Source organism: Mytilus edulis, chromosome 8 (assembly GCF_963676685.1).
Source record: "Mytilus edulis chromosome 8, xbMytEdul2.2, whole genome shotgun sequence".
In the NCBI taxonomy this organism is placed as follows: domain Eukaryota; kingdom Metazoa; phylum Mollusca; class Bivalvia; order Mytilida; family Mytilidae; genus Mytilus; species Mytilus edulis.
Window position 1 is genome coordinate 72858757 of NC_092351.1, and position 19012 is coordinate 72877768.

Below are 19012 nucleotides of genomic sequence, written 5' to 3' on the forward strand. Positions count from 1 at the left end.
AATTTCATGGTCCACTGAACATAGAAAATGATAGTGCAAAGTTCAGGTTAAAGTTTTTGGTCAAGGTAGTTTTTGATGAAGTTAAAGTTACATCAACTTGTTTAATTCCAAATTAAAGTTTTGACCCCAATTTCACGGTCCACTGAACATAAAAAATGATAGTGGGATTGGGGCATCCGTGTACTATGGACACATTCTTGTTAAATATTAAAGTAATATGTATTCCTCTCATATTAAACTTTATAATATTCGTTTAGATGTTATTACGTAATACACACAAATGTGAGATTTTTTTTTATACAATTTGGAGTTAAACTTTTCAGTTAAAAATTTATCTGATGAAGAAAAGTTGATTTTTTATACTCAATCCATCAACATCATTACAAGTAAATAAATTAGGGTCTTACATCAAAAAGTCATTAGAACTGAGTACAAGAAACACTGGACTATTTGCTGTATGTAGTTGAATGATTGTGTATATATATTTGAATTTAAGTTATATTGTTTATCTATTTATTATGTCAAAACTTAATATTTAAAGTTGATACGCCAACACATATTGGAAATCTAATAAACCAGGAAGGATATACTTGACGACATTGTCGTTTGTGATATAAAAAAAAAAGATTGCCATTTTTGTAAAAACAAAACATTCAAATCAAAGGCGTGTTTAGGATAAATTACTAATGCTTAAGAACAGATTATGGTAAGCTTTAATTGGAATGATAATAATAAAAAAAAAAATGTCTCATTTCTAAAGTAAAATGTATTGGAAGTAGTTAAATGAAGAACTTTGATATTACGTGAATATTTCTGTATTGGCCTTGTTTTTGGTCCGAGGCTTGCTGTTTTGGCCTGAATTATAATTCTAAAATGCCCTGTACCAAGTCAGGGAAATGGCCATTGTTATATTATAGTTTGTTTCTGTGTGTGTTACATGTTAATGTTGTGTTTCTGTTCTGTCGTAGTTCTCTTATATTTAATGCATTTCCCTCAGTTTTTGTATGTAACCCGGATTTGTTTTTCTCTATCGATTTATGAATTTCGAATAGCGGTATACTACTGTTGTCTTTATTTAATATCAACAATTTTGAAGGCAATATAAATTGCGAAAGAACATTTGGGCATACGTCTAATAGGTAGTAATACATCAAATACAACACAAGGGCAGTTATACATGAACACAGAATGAGAGCTCATTCCTGCCCATCATCAGGTGTCGTGATGATACAGACTTAAATTAATTACGTTCCAACTGACTTTTCATTTAGATAATTTCAGAACCAACTTTAATTTCAATTTTAACTTCGTATATTTTTGCTTTTTATTACAGTTAGCCTATTTATATGGATGTTGACGCAGATGTTGAGAGTTTAAATAGTGTAAGTAACAGGCCTGGGGTAATGGTAATTTGTAATTGTAATGCATTGTAATATTACATTTTTTGGATGTAATGCAAAGTAATTTGTAATGCACATTTTCTGCATTACAATTACATGTAATGTAATGATTACTTAAGTTAAAAATTGATGTAATGCCTCAATTACAGTACATTACTTTTCATTACAAATTGGTAAAATACATAAAATTGAAGAATATTGTATAATAAAAATAAAATGTTAACAAAAAGAAAAGAAAGTATGGAATAAAATTTTTGTCACAGTTAATTACTGTATTAAATACATTAGATCAATCTTTAAAACACACATTAAGGTAATAAACATAAAATGGTGAAAATTATCAAGTCTTGATCTTGGTTTCTGATATTTGTTTAAAATGATATTAGGAATATTTTGGTGTTTGGTGGTTTGGTGTTCAATGAAAAATGTTATAAAAATTTATCAAACAAAACTATATAGATGAATGGAAAAAATATGAAGATGAAATTTTCATAATTCTATACACACCTTACATGTATTTCAGTGAAAGATTGAATATGTCAAACAACATTTTTAAATCAAACTGTGGTTTGGGTCCTGTCTGTGTTGTTATTTCACCTAATTAATATCAAAATGTTTTTATTGCAATCAAATCTTCTCAACTTATGTTTGTCCTCACAGAGCCCTTGGGCATTTTAAAAGATAATCCTTTAATGACACATTTATTATATTCCTTTAAAATCCCTTAATGATGTCTTAATGATTAAGTGATCAATGTTAGAAACAAAATTATATGATAATTTAATTATTTTTTACCACCACCTAAGAAACTTAAAAGTGACTTTTCCAGTTTCATGCCTCCTACTACTCCATCAAAGAGTATAGACACAGGTATGGTGCAGTACATGTCTGAGCCATGTGAAGACAGTTCAATCAATGCACTGGAATGATGGAAGTCAAATTCAGTGTGCCTTTCTTCTTTGGCTAATACAGCTATCAAGTAGTTAGCCATTTCACACACATCAGCTGCTGTAGAAAGGCTTTTTAGTATTGCCAGAAAGGTGTACAGAACTGATCGCTGTTCTCTTAATGACACCACTTTTGAACCTCTTATGATGATAAAGTTCAATGGACATATTGATTAACCAGTATTTGAAGTCTATGTCACTAACACTGTATATATATCTACATATACCCCTGTAATATTTATCATTTTTGAAATGTTTTTAGTTTTTATATTGAAAAAGTAATGTGTAATGTAATGCATTACATAGGCAAAGTAATTGTAATGTAATGCATTACATGTGAGAAAAAATGTAATTGTAATTGTAATTGTAATGGAAGAATCACAAAGTAATTGTAATGTAATGCATTACATTGCAATGTAATGGCCCCAGGCCTGGTAAGTAACAATCTTCTCCTCATTTGATAAAAGTTACAATTTCGATAAATTTCTTTTTTCGAGTTCATTTTAAACATACGATGAGTGACAAATGCTTATGAAATCCAAAGTGAATAGCGCTATGAGTTAGAACTATAGACTCTAAAGAGCCTGTGTCGCCTACCTTGGTCTATGTGCATATTAAACAAATGACAAAGATGGATTCATGACAAAAATGTGTTTTGGTGATGGTCATGTGTTTGTAGATATTACTATACTGAACACTCTTGCTGTTAACAATATATCTATCTATAATGCACTTTGTCCAGTAGTTAAAGAGAAAAGCATATGGTAAACATTTACCAAAAAATACAAAATTTACGAAAATAGTTAAAATTGAGTATAAAGGGCAATAACTCCTTAAGGGGTCAATTGACCTTATGGTCATGTTTGACTTATTTGTAGATACTACTTTGCTGTACATTATTGCTGCTCACAGTTTATCTCTATCTATAATAATATTCAAGATAATAACCAAAAAACGGCAAAATTTCTTTAAAATTACCAATTCAAGGGGAGCAACCCATCAATCGGTTGTCCGATTCATCTAAAAATTTCAGTGCAGATAGATGTTGACTAACCAATATTACCCCATTTTAGATTTGCTCTAAATGCTTTGGTCTCAGAGTTATAAGCCAAAATCTACATTTTACCCCTATGTTCTATTTTAGCCATGGCGGCCATCTTGGTTAGCTGGCCGGGTCATAGGACACATTTTTTAAACTAGATACCCTAATGATGATTATGGCCAAGATTAGTTAAATTTGGCCCGGTAGTTTTAGAAGAGAAGATTTTTGTAAAAGATAACACACGACGCCGGACGCCGGACGACGGACGCCAAGTTATGAGAAAGGCTGTTTTATTTCGATACCTTATTTAATTCAAACATGTTGGGTTTAAACACAGTCTTCGATTACAGACAAGTTTCCGAAAAAATGTTCAAGCCTTATACGTTATATGTAACACTATCATTCAAGTCATCGACTTCAAAACATTATCGTTTAATTGTTATTGTTGTTGTCTTCGTTATTTTGTAAGAATCTCACGACTTTTCAAAAAGATTATACTGTGGATTCATTTATTTTCGTAGGTACCAAATTTAGTGGATTGCGGAAAAGTTACCTTTTCGTGGATAGTTGATTTTGTGGTTTTGCTAAATAGTCTGCATACAACCGGATAAAAATGTGTGTCGTTTATCATTTTAATTCGTGCTTTACGTACCAACGAAACCCGCGAAAACTAGAATCCAACGAATAAATATGATTCAACAGTAATCAGATGTTCAAAATTTTATTTGAAAACTATTTTGATTTCACAATTCGAAAAATCTATTTGGGAAGACAGAACAAACTTATACGTTGTTTGGCAAAACTTGCATGATGTACCTGTGTATCCATATAAGCAAAGTATATCTTTTAAACAAAAGAGGGATTAAAGATACCAGAGGAACTTTCAAACTCATAGATCGAAAACATACAGACAACACCAAGCTGAATAAGAAAAAGACAAACAGACAAAACATACAAGACACAACATAGAAAACTTGAGACAAAGCAACACCAACCCGACCAAAAACTGGGGTGATCTCATGTGCTCAGAAATGGTAGACAGATTCTGCTCCACATGTGGCAAACGACGTGTTGCTCATATTATTGCAAAATTTTTATAATCAGATGATGAAGATGTTAATCTTTTTTTTTAATATAACGACAAGTTTCATTAGCATGCAATTTCATACAAGCAATCACACATTCAAATGAATGTTAAAATTTGAAGAAGTTTTGTCAATTACGTTTTGGTTTATTTATAATTAAAATATATTTGCTCTTTTTTATATAAATAAAGGAGCTGATTGAGGCTGTGAAGAGTGGTAACCTAGACGCAGTGAAAAAATGCCTCCAGAAAGGAGCACTGCTTAATTATGTTGACCAATCCGATGTAAGTTTAATTTTCATCCATTGAAAAAACAAAGTAAGATTAATTTTATATAAAACTAACATTGCACTATCAAAAAACCCGCACAATGCATTTGATTAACGTTTTCAAGAAAACTTGAGTCATATCAGCTTACGAAACGAATAGAAAACAACTGTCACACGGTCCTGACTTGAATGATAAAAGCATCAATACGAAAATGGTGATCGAGTTGAACCTGGTTTTATATCTAGCTAAACCGCCCACTTGACAACATTGGGGAAGCAACCTAAAAAGAATTGATTGTAAACTACAACTGTGTAAACATATATTACAGACATACACAAACAACCCAATACTTTCCTGTAACAGTAGGCGTCAGAGGCACCAGGACTATAATTTAGTAAGCCAGACGCGCGCCTCGTCTACATAAGACTCATCAGTGATTCTCATATCAAAATATTCATAAATCCAAACAAGTACAAAGTTGAAGAGCATTAAGGTTCAAAATTCAAAAAAGTTGTGTCATGACTACTGGGTTGGTGCAGGGGTGGATCCAGCCATTTTAAAAAGGGAGGGTTCCTAACCCAGGAGAAAGGGGGAGTTCCAATTACATGTCCCCATTCAAATGCATTGATCGTCCAAAAAAGGGGGGTTCCAACCCCCGGAACCCCCCTCTGGATCCGCGCCTGTGGTGTTACCCTCGGGAACGAGACAGACACCAGTAGTGACATCGACCCAGAGGTGTAAATAGCCATTAAAGGCACCAGGACTATAATTTAGTACGCCAGACGCGCGCCTCGTCTTCATAAGACTCATAATCAGTGACGCTCATATCAAAATATTTATAAAGCCAAACAAGTACAAAGTTGAAGAGCATTGACGATCCAAAATTCCAAAAAGGTTTGCCAAATACGGCTAATTGTAGTCACTATTCGCGTACTGACTATTGAACAACGGACGCATTAATCTAATGAGGTGTCAGATCACCAATTAAAAATCTCTATCTGATTAGCCTAATTTTGCATTTTTCACAGCTTACTTGATATTTTACCTTAAGTTTAAACTTATAGGTGTGTCCTGAATTATACCTGTGTCAGCTTTCTGCATGCAAATTTTCAACATACCTTTAAAATCTTATAAGAAAAACTTACATTCGGAAAGAGTTACTCCAAAAATAACCACTGGAAATGTTTAATTAGTATACTATGGAGCGATGAATTTTTAATGCAGACTCATAAAAAAGTTAATTTTGAATCAAAATGGTCTTAATTATCTCTTTCACCAAAAGTTTCATTTCTGCAAATTTGTTGGTTAGTTTAAGTAAACACTGACATCAAATGCACTATTTTGTGTCAGAGTACATACGTTCTAAATTAGACGGAGTAATTGGTGGTCTGACACCTAATGATAACAAAATAAAATCATATATATTCCAAGCTCTTTGTTCAGTTCACCAGACGTGAAAGGAGGAAATAGCTTACAGAAATGGTGAAAAAGGAATAAGAAGTCATAGTTTAGTTAGTTTCTATTAACTTCACTGCTTGGTTTCGGTAACAAAAAACTACCACCACAATGAAACCTACAGAATAGGAATGGCAAATTTGTCTTACAGACAGTATTCTACATAACATACTTATTTTCTACACCGCATGTAATAAAAGTCATGTTTTAGCCTTTTTATAACATATTGATAAAGGTGTTTATGTGAATGATCTTTTTTGCAGAACTTGACTGCACTTCATTATGCATCTGCTTATGGACACAGGGACATCGTTTCAATTTTACTTGACAATGGCTTCAACTTAAATGCATTAACACTAGATGTAAGTACTGTGTCTATGTAAAAAGAGGGAAATATCAGAGTGTCTTTCAACAACTGAAAAAAGTACAATACCATGGCAAAAAACAAAAAATGAGGAAAAAAGACGAAGAAGGCCGCAAACAAGAGAAAATAAAAAATTGCAAAAAATAAACATCACACTATTGTTATATACATAATAATGCAGTTTCATGGATCTTCAGGATATGAGTCTCCTAGAGCGCCTGCATCAGACACACATTTATCTTAAGACAAACAGTCCATTAATAGATGCATGAGTTATTAGTCTAGTAAATAAACTATTTAAAGTTATCACTAGTATGTTAACAATTTCATATATTGTATTATCGTCAACACAGGGCTGGACAATCCTTCATATTGCTGCCTTATATGGACATAAAGAACTTGTTTCTGATCTTCTTGGTAGAGGACTTGACCCAAACAAAGTAACACGCACACATGTAAGTATTGGAAACACAAAATTTTAATCCTGATGGATTTGTTAACTTTTTTTAATGTTCTATAAATGTGATGCTCTAATTTGTAGATAAACATCACACTATGGACGTGACCGTGGTTTCGTGTGTATTGTAGAATCACAATATACAAAAACAAACTCATTTAGAAGTCAGGAGGCTTCAGAGAACCCTTTTCAAGATTGTAAAGGGTATTTCTAAAATGAAAGACGCCCCTGTTGGTGACCCTCTGCTGTTGTTTTTTATTTGGTCGGGTTGTTGTCTCTTTGACACATTCCCCATTTCCATTCTCAATTTTATCTCTTTATAACTGATTTCAATTTAACTTTCTGAGTAGAAAACTGCTAACCAAGCAAAAAAAGACGTGCTTACAATATTTTTAGCGGGTTCTCATACTGTGATTTTATGTTTTAATATCTTTTTTGTCTTTAGTTATTTTTTATGTTCATGGCCATCACTGGCTGTCTGGCATTTATTCATAGATGTTATATGTGTATGTTCATATAATTACAATTATACTGATTATTGACAGGGCGTGTCTGTACTCCACTGTGCAGTTGAAAATGGACAAGCGGAGATTGTGTCTGAACTACTTGACAACAATTGTGATCTTCACAGAGTGACAGACTATGTAAGTATCATTTGATATCTATCAGAAATAAATTGTACTTGATAGAATGGATAAAAGATAAGCTGAATACATAAATGATTCATTTTTTAATGATAAATCTTTGATAAAATTTATAAATCTCATATTAAATTTTAGAATGTTTAGACTCTTTCGCCATTGAGGGTACTCCATTGAGGTTACGACGAATAAGGCAAAATTGGTATATTGGTCAAAATAAAAGCGAGCTCATATTATTGAATAATATTTTTTACAGCGTAAAACTTAGCAAATTACAACTATCTTTCCAAATTGGTAAATTGTCTTTTATTAAACACCTGTACAGTTGGACTCCGTTTTAACTTTCCTAAAATATGTCAGAAAAAGTGAACAGAACTAAAATTTATTCTATTTGTTTATATTGTATTCATTTGTTGTTATCTAAAATATTATTAGTTACATAGTGTTCTAGTGACCTAATACGGTATATATAGGGTCAGTAAATTCCATATGGAATTTACTGACCCCATATATACCGTATTACGTCACTAGCACACTATGTAGCGAATTTATCTTACCGATTATCTGAACGTGTGAAATTAAGACTAGGGATTCTCAAAATGAGCAAGTCTTCAATACTGTTAGCATTTAGAAAATACTTCCATTGATCGAATTTACTGACCCTATATATACCGTATTAGGTCACTAGAACACTATGTAACGAATTTATCTTACCGATTATCTGAACGTGTGAAATTAAGACTAGGGATTCTCAAAATGAGCAAGTCTTCAATACTGTTAGCATTTAGAAAATACTTCCATTGATCGAATTTACTGACCCTATATATACCGTATTAGGTCACTAGAACACTATGTAACGAATTTATCTTACCGATTATCTGAACGTGTGAAATTAAGACTAGGGATTCTCAAAATGAGCAAGTCTTCAATACTGTTAGCATTTAGAAAATACTTCCATTGATCCTACAAAAACAGATGCCAACAATAACGACTTGTAAGGTTTAAATGTGTTTTATGAATTTATTTCAATCGTAATCATCAATTTCTTCGTCTGTTGGACCTTTTAAGATTTTTTCTCAGTACTGTTTTGTTTTTATAAAGAGGCATAACACCATTACTAACCGTGTAGGAAATAAGCCCCGCCCCCTTCTTATCTAATATGGAATATAAAGGGACATAACTCCACTTCTAATCGTGTATGAGATAAGCCCCGCCTCCCTTCTAACCAAATATCAAATATACACGGTTTGCACACGGACGCTTTTAACCAATCAGATTCCTCGAAATGTATAGGAGGTAAGATAATGTAGGATATGTTTGTTTCTTCTTTGAAAAGTTCTTATTATTGTATACAAAAAGGAGATGTGGTATGATTGCCAATGAGACAACTCTCTACAAGAGAGCAGAATGACACAGAAAATTTGTTTTAGAAAATTCGATTTATTGAACAGCGGTATGCTACAATTGCCTTTCTTTGCTAAATTGACCGTATGATCTTATGAACTATTGTTATTTACTAATAGCAAACTTTGAATGAATCTTGTTAAACCACTTTTGTAATACAAATCTATACAAAAAGATTTTAACATGTGATAATATTTATTTATAATTGATACGATCACCGTGTAATAAAATATTTACCTCTAATAAAAATCCCAAAAGAGTTCTGTATATATTTGTGTTTCTAAAGAACATGTACTATTTTTGTAAATAATAACTGAAATAGTACATATAGCTAGGATTATTAGATATGAATGCCAATGAGACAACTCTCCATCCAAGTCACAATGTACATTTTAAACTACATACGCATTATCATAAACAAACATTATTAAAATTAAATTTCAAACGTTAATCCATAGCAGCTTTCACCTATTCTATCCAACTGATGATAAATCTTAAAACAGTTTTGAGCAGCACACGCCTATAACATATTTTGACAGATACACAGGAGTACAGACCAGTACTTTGGCAGATTATTTTGGTTGATGTGAAAAAAGGTTACTGATCCGAACAAATATAATGCGACTTTCATACAAGTGGAAGGTTGCTAACTATCAAACCAGGTTTAATCCTCCATTTTCTACGTAAGAAAACGCCTGTATCTAATTAAGTTTATGACAGTTTTTATCCATTCAATTGTTGTAATTTTGTTGTTTTACTTTCTAAACATTTCAAACTTCTTTGTTTTCTTTATTTCTTTCGATTTTGTATTATCTATTTTGTGGTATACATCATTTTGACATTTCTACAGACGCCACATATAATTTTCTATTTATATATTTTATGTATTTATTTTGTAGGGTAGAACAGTCCTTCATTGGGCAGCTGACAATGGACATATAGAAATAGTTCCTGTACTGCTTGACAAAGATTTAGACTTGTTGAATTATGTAGACAAAGATGTTAGTATATGCATTAGGGTATATTCGTATTTTTTAACCAAATTGGAATTCAGAATGGTACATATTCATTCAGTATGAAATTTCTTTTACTATTGTGTAATATTGTGAATGTGGGAAATCTCTGATTGAAAAGCAAACAAAATCTGGAGTTATGCTAATCTTTTTTTTTTCTTTGATGCTTATATCGACCGTTTTTGTGCGATTTTTGGCGTGTAATGGTTCCATGGCAACTTTTTCCTCATTTTCCTTCTCTAAGACTCGCAGCGATTTTGTTTAAAAATATTTTACAACTTTTGTCCTTCAGTGATTTTTGCGTTGCTGATAGTTATCAAAGGTACAAGAATTATAATTTAGTACGCCAGACGCGCGTTTCGTCTACAAAGGACTCATCAGTGACGCTCATATCAAAATATTTATAAAGCCAAACAAGTACAAAGTTGAAGAGCATGGAGGATCCAAAATTCCAAATAGTTGTGCCGAATACGGCTAAGGTAATCAATGCCTGGGATAAGAAAATCCTTAATTTTTCGAAAAATTCAAAGTTTTTTAAACAGGAAATTTATAAAAAATGTCCACATAATGAATATTCATATCAACACCGAAGTGTTGACTACTGGACTAGTGATACCCTCGGGGACGAAAAGGCAACTAGCAGTGGCATCGACCCAGTGGTGTAAATAGTTATCACAGGTACCAGTATCATAATTTAGTACGCCAAACGCGCGTGTCGTCTACATACGACTCACCAGTGACGCTCATATCAAAATATTTATAAAGCCAAACAAGTACAAAATTGAAGAGCATTGAGGATTTAGTATAATTGCCAATGAGATAACTATCGATTCAACATGATTTGGACGCAAGTCACTAAAGGTAATCGTACAATGAGCTCAACCCATACCATATAATTACTCATATAAGACACCAATATGATACAATGCTAAAAAATTTAAACGAAAAAAATGGTATGATATATGATAAAACAATTATCAAAGAACAAATATGCCAGATAACAACAAACGACAACCACTGAATGATAGGCTTTTGACAGTAAAGTACCGATGACTTTCTCCATTGTTTTTGAACGATTTGTGGTGTTGTAGTTTGGTCTATAATTGGTATACCGTTAACACCTATTGTAATACATATACAAGGTGCGTACTTTGATATCGTCCCCTTACACAAGACAAATGAATCACAATCAGTGTTTGGTAGATTCATAAAGAATCAAATTATTATATCATTTTATAATTATACAGGGGTGCTTAGCACTCCATTTAGCAGCTCAAAATGGAATTATGGACATTGTTTGTGAATTACTCCGCAGAGGATCAGATTCGAATGCAGCTACTTCAGATGTAGGTATAATTTAAGGTAGATTCATGGTATACTGCCATCTTAGATTGTACAATCACGGTACAAAATCGGTCTAGTTATTTGCCTAAATCTGCAAATTTGGAGACGGATTTAGAATTCAATGGTTAGACTGTTTTTTTATATAAAGAAATCTTGTTAATTAATTGTATTACAGAAAATATTTGAACAAATATCATTTTTTTTTTTAAATAATATTTTTCAAATGAGCCATGTAAGGGAGATAACTCTTTTAGTACAAATATTATACTGGGCTAATAGGAATTTTTATTTTTTATTTTTACTTCTAGCAAGAAAACAAGTTCGGTGACACCATGTTTTCTTTTAAAATATATTATGAAACATATCTTCTCACAATTTATTTCAAAATTCTATATCATAGAATTTTTTTTTATTCACACTGACGTGGTTTTTCATGAACAAACTAACCAAATTTTGGCAATTTTAGCGAGACATAACTTAAAAAATAGTACGGTGACCCATACTTTTTATTAGATTTTTGATAAAAGCATAGTAAATTCTTCAATTTGGCAAATTATAAGAAAATTCTGTTTCAAAAAATATGTACTTATGATCTACCTTAATAGCTTGCGAGCAAAGGTTTCAGGATCATTATCATTTTTAAAAGAAGCCTACCATTTTAGGAATGGTATCATTGGTTTGCTATCAACTTCTGCATACAAAAAAAAACTTTTAAAGCGTGGGAAGAATGACTGAAAGCATGTATATAGAAGTTCGTGTAAAAAGTAAATTGGGAAAAGCATCATGAAATTTTCAGATATTTTCACAACGTTTTTACACTATTTCTTGTACATAAATCTTGTCGCTGTTTAGAAAAAAGTTGCCTATCATGAATTTAATATTATATATGAAATGAAATATGTTTAGTTATCATTTATCTAGACTAAATAACACATGAATTTTACCGTATGATAAAACCATTAAATTTATGAAAGTTCCATATTTTTCGAATTGGGCTGATATGAAAAGTTTCTCACATGCTTCAACTTTTATCACTTGGTGCTTGGGTTGATATTGCACCAATGGCTGATAATACATGCAATATAAAAAATGCCATGTAATAATCTGATAATATCAAATTTTATCACGACAATATAGGGCAATACAGCATTACATTTGTCATCAAGCACTGGACATAAGGAAGTGGTAACTGTCCTCCTTGACCATGCTGCAGATCCAAATACAAAAAACGAAGAAGTGAGATTTAGTCGTGTAATCTAATATCTTATGTAACGAACTTTACTTTCGATACACGAAAAAGCAAATTTCTATAAACGAAAAGTTAAATGCTGTTCATTTTCATAATCACTGTGATATCTGATAGTAATTAGAATTAAGGATTCTATTCAAATCTTAGATAATTCGGTGATATCGATGTATGATCTTATTTTGAATGCGGTATATACATTGGAGCTTAACATCTTGCACTTGAAATGGCATAAACATTATTCTGAATAAAAGGAAATGAGGCAAAACGTCAACGAGACGGGTGCAAAACAATAAAACTCTAAAACAAAATAAAGTAATTTTCGAAATCATGTATATTATTGATAAGCGTTTAATACAACGTAGTTTGACATAACGGATAGAATGGTATGCAATCAATTTTACATGAGAATGAAACACCTGAATTAAATCATATTCTTAGCATTATTGACCAATTAAACATTTACTATACAGAACTACATGTATCCAAAAGAAGATGTGGTATGATTGCCAATGAGAAACCTCTCCAAAAGAAACCAAATGACACATTAATTAACAAATATAGGTCACCGTACGGCCTTCACCAATGCGCAAAGCCAATACTGCATAATCAGCTTTAAAAGTCCCCGAAATGTATGTAGTTCTTGCAATTTACAACTCACAGAATTAGTAGCGAATATCAGTCTTTTAATTGGTTGTAAACTGTGCACGGTTAAATACTGTAGCAACCTTGAATTAAAGAAATAAGCAAAGCAGTCACCATGGGGGCGCAAATAAAACTCATATATGTATGGCGTCATCCATCTGAGGAGCTTCATGATTTGCACTATTATTATTCAATTGTTATTTATAATCTCCATTCGTTTGTATCTAGCCGTATTTGATCTTGTAATTTGAATAATTTGTTTGATTACAATAGGCACTTTTATATAATGCATTATTTAAGTATCGGGTAAAAACACATTTGCTTGATAATGCATTGCAGTAAAAGTACATATTAAATGACTGCATTTTTGAATATTAAATTGTATCATCACTGTGTAGGGAAACACAGCATTACATTTATCTGCAAGGAATAGACACAAGGATGTAGTTTTAGTTCTCCTTGACCATGCTGCAGACCCAAACGCAGTGGATGCAGATGTGAGTAATTAGCTAAGGAGGTTATGTCATGACACTATATATATGTTCCTTAAAATCATTTATTTAAGGGCATACGATACAGTTTTAGGGGAGGTAAAAACGTTGCTAACGTAAAATATTATTTTTGCAACTTCAAAATCTGACATATCGGCAAAAAAATGCATTTTTCGACTGGTTTTTATCAGTCAAACGTATTTGACTTGAAAACGAGTTCATAAACCCATATTTTTTTAAATGACATTTCGTTTGATTACGTATGAAGATTATTTTACCAATTTTTATCAAAACATCAATAGTGTAATTTTTTTTAATTTGATAAATATTCAGCAAAAAAAGACGTTTTGTTCTACATTCATGAACATTTGATAAAGATGATTTATTGGTAAAAATAAAATGCATGAATTTATAGGCCATTTATATGTAACAGGAGTAACAATAAATTTAACAAAAAACAGCTTGTGGGAGGGAAAAATCCTACTGCATAAAGAATCACTCTGATTCAAACCAAAAATTCTCTGAAACTCTAATTTTTGGTGGAGTTCGTGTTGCTTAGTATTTAGTATTCCATGTTGTGTCTTCTGTACTATTATTTTTCTGCTTGTCGTTTTATTTTTAGCCATGACCTGTCAGTTTATTTTCTGTCTATGAGTTTGACTCTCCCTCTGGTATCTTTCGTCCATCTTTTGTGTTTTTATCTTTTGAAAAAGATTTTTTGACCTCATTTTACTAAAAAAGTATCAAATGAAGGTATATTTTTAATTGCATATTTGATTTAATCAGGTGAAAAACAGCATATTTGGAAATTTTCATCAACATTTGAATACGGAAATTAACTGTTTTTGAATTTTGAATTTTTGAAATACTAAGGCTTTTCTACCTCAGGAAATGATTACCTTAGCTGTTCAATGTATTATGCAATCCTGATTAGTCTTTTGTAGACGAAACGCACTTCTGGCGTAAATACAAAATGTTATACTGGTATCTATGATGAGTTTATTTCCGTGCAGATACAAAAAGTAAATTATTAAAAAGTAAAATCACAAAAGTACAGAACTCGGAGGAAAATTCAAAATCAAATGACAAAATCAAAAGCTCAAACATGCCAAACGAGTAGACAACAACTTTCATATTCCTGACTTGGTACAGGCGTTTTTTATATGTATAAAAAAGTGGATTAAACTTGGTTCTATAGCAAGCTAAATCTGACACTTGAAATACATTGTCAACCAATGCGGTAAGTAAAATATAGTAACACAATTATGCAATACAGTGAAACCTGATTAAACCGAACCCTGAATAAACCGGACACCTGTCTAATCCAAACTTGTTCTGAAGGCCAATCATATCACATTTTATGCATTGTGAACCCGATGAAACCGAATACCTGCCAAAACCGAACAACATCTCATGTCCCGAAAGGGTTCGGTTTAGTCAGGTTTCACTGTAATAAAAAATATATATGTAAAATAATAGATGAATAAAATAACAGATATTTGAATGTGAAATTGTATCGTTACTGCATAGGGCAATACACCACTAATTTTATCAGCTGGTATTGGACACAAGGAAATCGTTTCTATTCTACTTGACAAAGATGCAGATCCAAACGCTAAAAATGTAGATGTGAGTTATGTACATGTATATGTGTTTGTGACGTTGTTCTGTTCTTTTCTGTAAGAAAACTATGTATATAAACAAAGAGCAATGTAATATATATGTCTTATAGATGTCTATTTATGATCTTGCAATTAATTGTGATTTTCCAAGAAATATTGCTCTGCCAGAACTATGTTTCATACTCACGAGAGATAACTAATTCCACCACCTTAGTAACGATATAAAACGCTTTTAATAGTTCCGTGCAAGTAAATCCTTTGGAGTATTATGCATTTATACTTATCTTTAATCGGACAATATACTTTGTACTACAAATGCTATGTGTAAACGGAGGTAGATGATTGTAGGTATATGATTGTGTAAGATTGATCTTTCAATTACCGAACGTGAGCTATTCCCGATTATTACTGTTTTGCTGAGTGTGAATTCGCATTGTTATAAGACGTGTCACGGTACTTTTCTATCCCAAAGTCATGTATTTAGTTTTGATGTTATATTTGTTATTCTCATCGGATTTTGTTAACTGTCTTAACGTCTTTTTTGTTATATTCGTGTGTTATGGTAATGATAATTAATCACCCCTTTATTTATAAGATTTTAGTTTGGGTCAAGGAAATTTATACGATATATTTGGTTTACAGTTTGATTCAGAAGAAACACCGACATAGCTAGATAATACAATTGATTATCTAATTACTACCACACTTTGATATTAATAAGTATTGCAATTTCCCTTGTTATTAATAAATGCAATATCAGTATTACAAATCTATTCTTGAATCAATCCTAATTCTATCTTATTTTTGGGAATTATAATTAGAAATTCAAATATGACGTCACTTTGTGTGATTTTTTAGAATTTCAAATGTGACGTCATTTTGTGCGTTTAGGCTTTGACTAACTCTGCTGTGTATTTTTATGTGCTGGATTATGTCGTTTATATTTTGTAGTTAGTCACCACTTCGGTTTTATCATGTATATCTATTATATAGTCATTTTATAAAATTGACTGTCTGCGGAAGTATAAATGATTCAAAATAATAAGGATGTTCTTATCCCAGGCAGAAAATTCTAGCCGTATTGCACACGACTTTTTGGAACTTTTATTCCCCAGTGCTCTTCAACTTGTTTTGGCTTTCGAACTTTTTTCATCTGAGCGTCACTGATTAGTCTTGTGTGGACGAAACGGACGTCTGGCGTATTAGATTTTAAACCTGGTACCTTTTTTAGCTATTATTCGTGTGTTTCTCTGTCCTATATGTTATCCCATTTATTCATATTGTAGTCCTGTCATGTAATGTTGTCATTTTAATGTTATATTCAACATTGTCATAAAAGCGGGAGGTTTGGCATGCCACAACACGAGGTTTAACCCACTATTTTGTTCTAATTAGTTATCAAAAGTACCAGAGTTATAATTTTATACGCCAGACGCGCGTTTCGTCTACATAAGACTCATCAGTGACGCTCAGATCAAAATAGTTTAAAAGCCAAACAAATACAAAGTTGAATAGCATTGAGGACCCAAAATTCCAAAATGTTGTGCCAAATACGGCTAAGGTAATTATCTACTCCTGGGGTAAGAAAATCCTTAGTTTTTCGAAAAATTCAAAGTTTTGTAAACAGAAAATTTATCTAAAAATGTCCTGTGCCAAGTCAAGAAAATGGCGATTGTTTAATAATAGCTCGTTTTTGTATGTGTTACATTTTAATGTTGTGTTTCTGTTGTGTCATTGTTCTCCTCTTATATTTGATGCGTTTCCCTCCATTTTAGTTTGTAACCCGGATATTTTATTTTCTTAATCGATTTATGTGTTTCGAACAGCGATATACAACTGTTAACTTTATTGATATTCTATAGGGATACACAGCACTCCATTATGCAGCTACTCATCTTAAAAGGGAAATAGTGTCAATACTTGTTGTGAGAGGCGCTAAATTAGATTCATCCACAACCGACGTAAGTATCTAATAAAAGTTATGATTTATATTTTTTTTTTCAATTTAATCCCTTTCATTATTTTATATCATATATTTTTATTTAAGAATACAAAAATATGAAAAGAGAAATTCGATATGATTGACAAATATATTCGCCTTCAGTAATGAACAATTGCATGCCATATAGATTTAAAAAAAAAAATAAATAACAAAAGATTGGACATTTCATAATAAGAAACCAAATCCCTGAGTTGTAAGCATATTTGATTAAAACAAAAGGGAGGAAATAAAAAAAAAAACAATATCTTAATTACAAGCTTCTACTGACTGTGGCCAGTTTGAACTTGTTTATTACTGCTCAACGACCCTTCTGACACAGACAATCACAAAATGAGAAGAAAAAAAAATGAAAATTGACTCATCACAACACCCAAAGAACCACAAAAAACCAAGTCAAGAGTATGTGCAGCCACTGAAAGTTAGCTAAAAAAATGTCGTCAATGTTCAAGACTGCTCGCATAGTTATACAAATGACGAACGTTGACGTCAAGCCATCAATGGACTATTGCTTGCGAATTTAATTTATTCTCGTTTCTTTTTCTCTGCATTCAAATGTCTTATATTCAAATACCAGCAATTGTAAACTAGAAGAGTATAGCTCCAACAAATATGTAAAATTTACAAAGTTTAATAAAACGTTTTTTAATTGTTAAAAACTTTTGTATCACGTAAAAACTCCGAATTCAGTGGTCACAATTCCCTGGCAAACATGTTTTTGGAAATTTGGGTATCAAAGGGTAACATTCATACTGAACCCCACTATTAATTGAAAAAGGTGAGAGCAAAGCAGCTACTATTACCTTCAACGACAGTTGATTATATAAATAAAATTCAGTAGGCAAGCAACACAGACATATTTCTCAAATAAATTTGTACTAACATGTTACCTATTGAACACTGTAATTAAATCTCTGAATATTGTTTTAATTGGTGTTTTAATTGGTTTTGATATCACTAAATTTAAACCATAATTAATATTACATGTAATTATGTAATTTCCAGCTGGTACTACTATCTGTCGATACTTATAGTGTGGCATTGCACAAAGTCGTGTTTTACTCTGTTCGTAAATGACGTCCTTATATACAGTCCGCCAAAAGTTAAGCACCACCTACTTTTATTGCATCGATTTTTTTTCAAATTTAAAAAATCAATTGTTCCTCGAAAAATAGAAAACAATCATATAGCAATTTTGCTAATGTATACCATAAACAAACCACAAATATAATTTTGGTCACTTATGAAGGTTCTATGCATATAGGTTTTTCGTTCATAGAAATAGTGTAAATTACACAATTAAGAAATGGAATTTAAGTTTCACTGTGATTTTATTTTTTTACAACAATTAATCACCCAATACCATTAAAATTTTCTACACATAATCTTTGGTATGTTTGGCAAATTTAATGTCAATATTTGAGTCAATAGCATGTGTAACAACCTCATTTCCGGTACAGTTTCATAACACGACCTATCTTTCTCGGTACAAGCCTTCAAAACTTTAGTTGAGGAAATCTGTTGCATTAAACAACAAATGTCACTTTTAAATCGACAAACTTTTGTAAAGGTGAATCTCTGCGATTGA

The 19012-nt window shown here is 31.7% G+C and overlaps 1 protein-coding gene across 1 annotated transcript in view; it reads left to right on the plus strand.

Annotated features, from left to right (window-relative positions):
- The first annotated feature begins 603 nt into the window (after positions 1 to 603).
- Positions 604 to 19012, plus strand: part of LOC139486229 (uncharacterized) — a 40762-nt gene continuing 22353 nt past the window's right edge. Inside the window, exons 1-12 of the mRNA XM_071271018.1 lie at positions 604 to 706; positions 1334 to 1382; positions 4666 to 4758; positions 6462 to 6560; positions 6916 to 7017; positions 7565 to 7663; positions 9964 to 10065; positions 11325 to 11423; positions 12559 to 12657; positions 13711 to 13809; positions 15334 to 15432; positions 17288 to 17386. Of these exons, the coding sequence (XP_071127119.1) occupies positions 1347 to 1382; positions 4666 to 4758; positions 6462 to 6560; positions 6916 to 7017; positions 7565 to 7663; positions 9964 to 10065; positions 11325 to 11423; positions 12559 to 12657; positions 13711 to 13809; positions 15334 to 15432; positions 17288 to 17386 (1026 nt within the window). The 5' untranslated portion in view covers positions 604 to 706; positions 1334 to 1346. The remainder of the gene's footprint in view (positions 707 to 1333; positions 1383 to 4665; positions 4759 to 6461; positions 6561 to 6915; positions 7018 to 7564; positions 7664 to 9963; positions 10066 to 11324; positions 11424 to 12558; positions 12658 to 13710; positions 13810 to 15333; positions 15433 to 17287; positions 17387 to 19012) is intronic.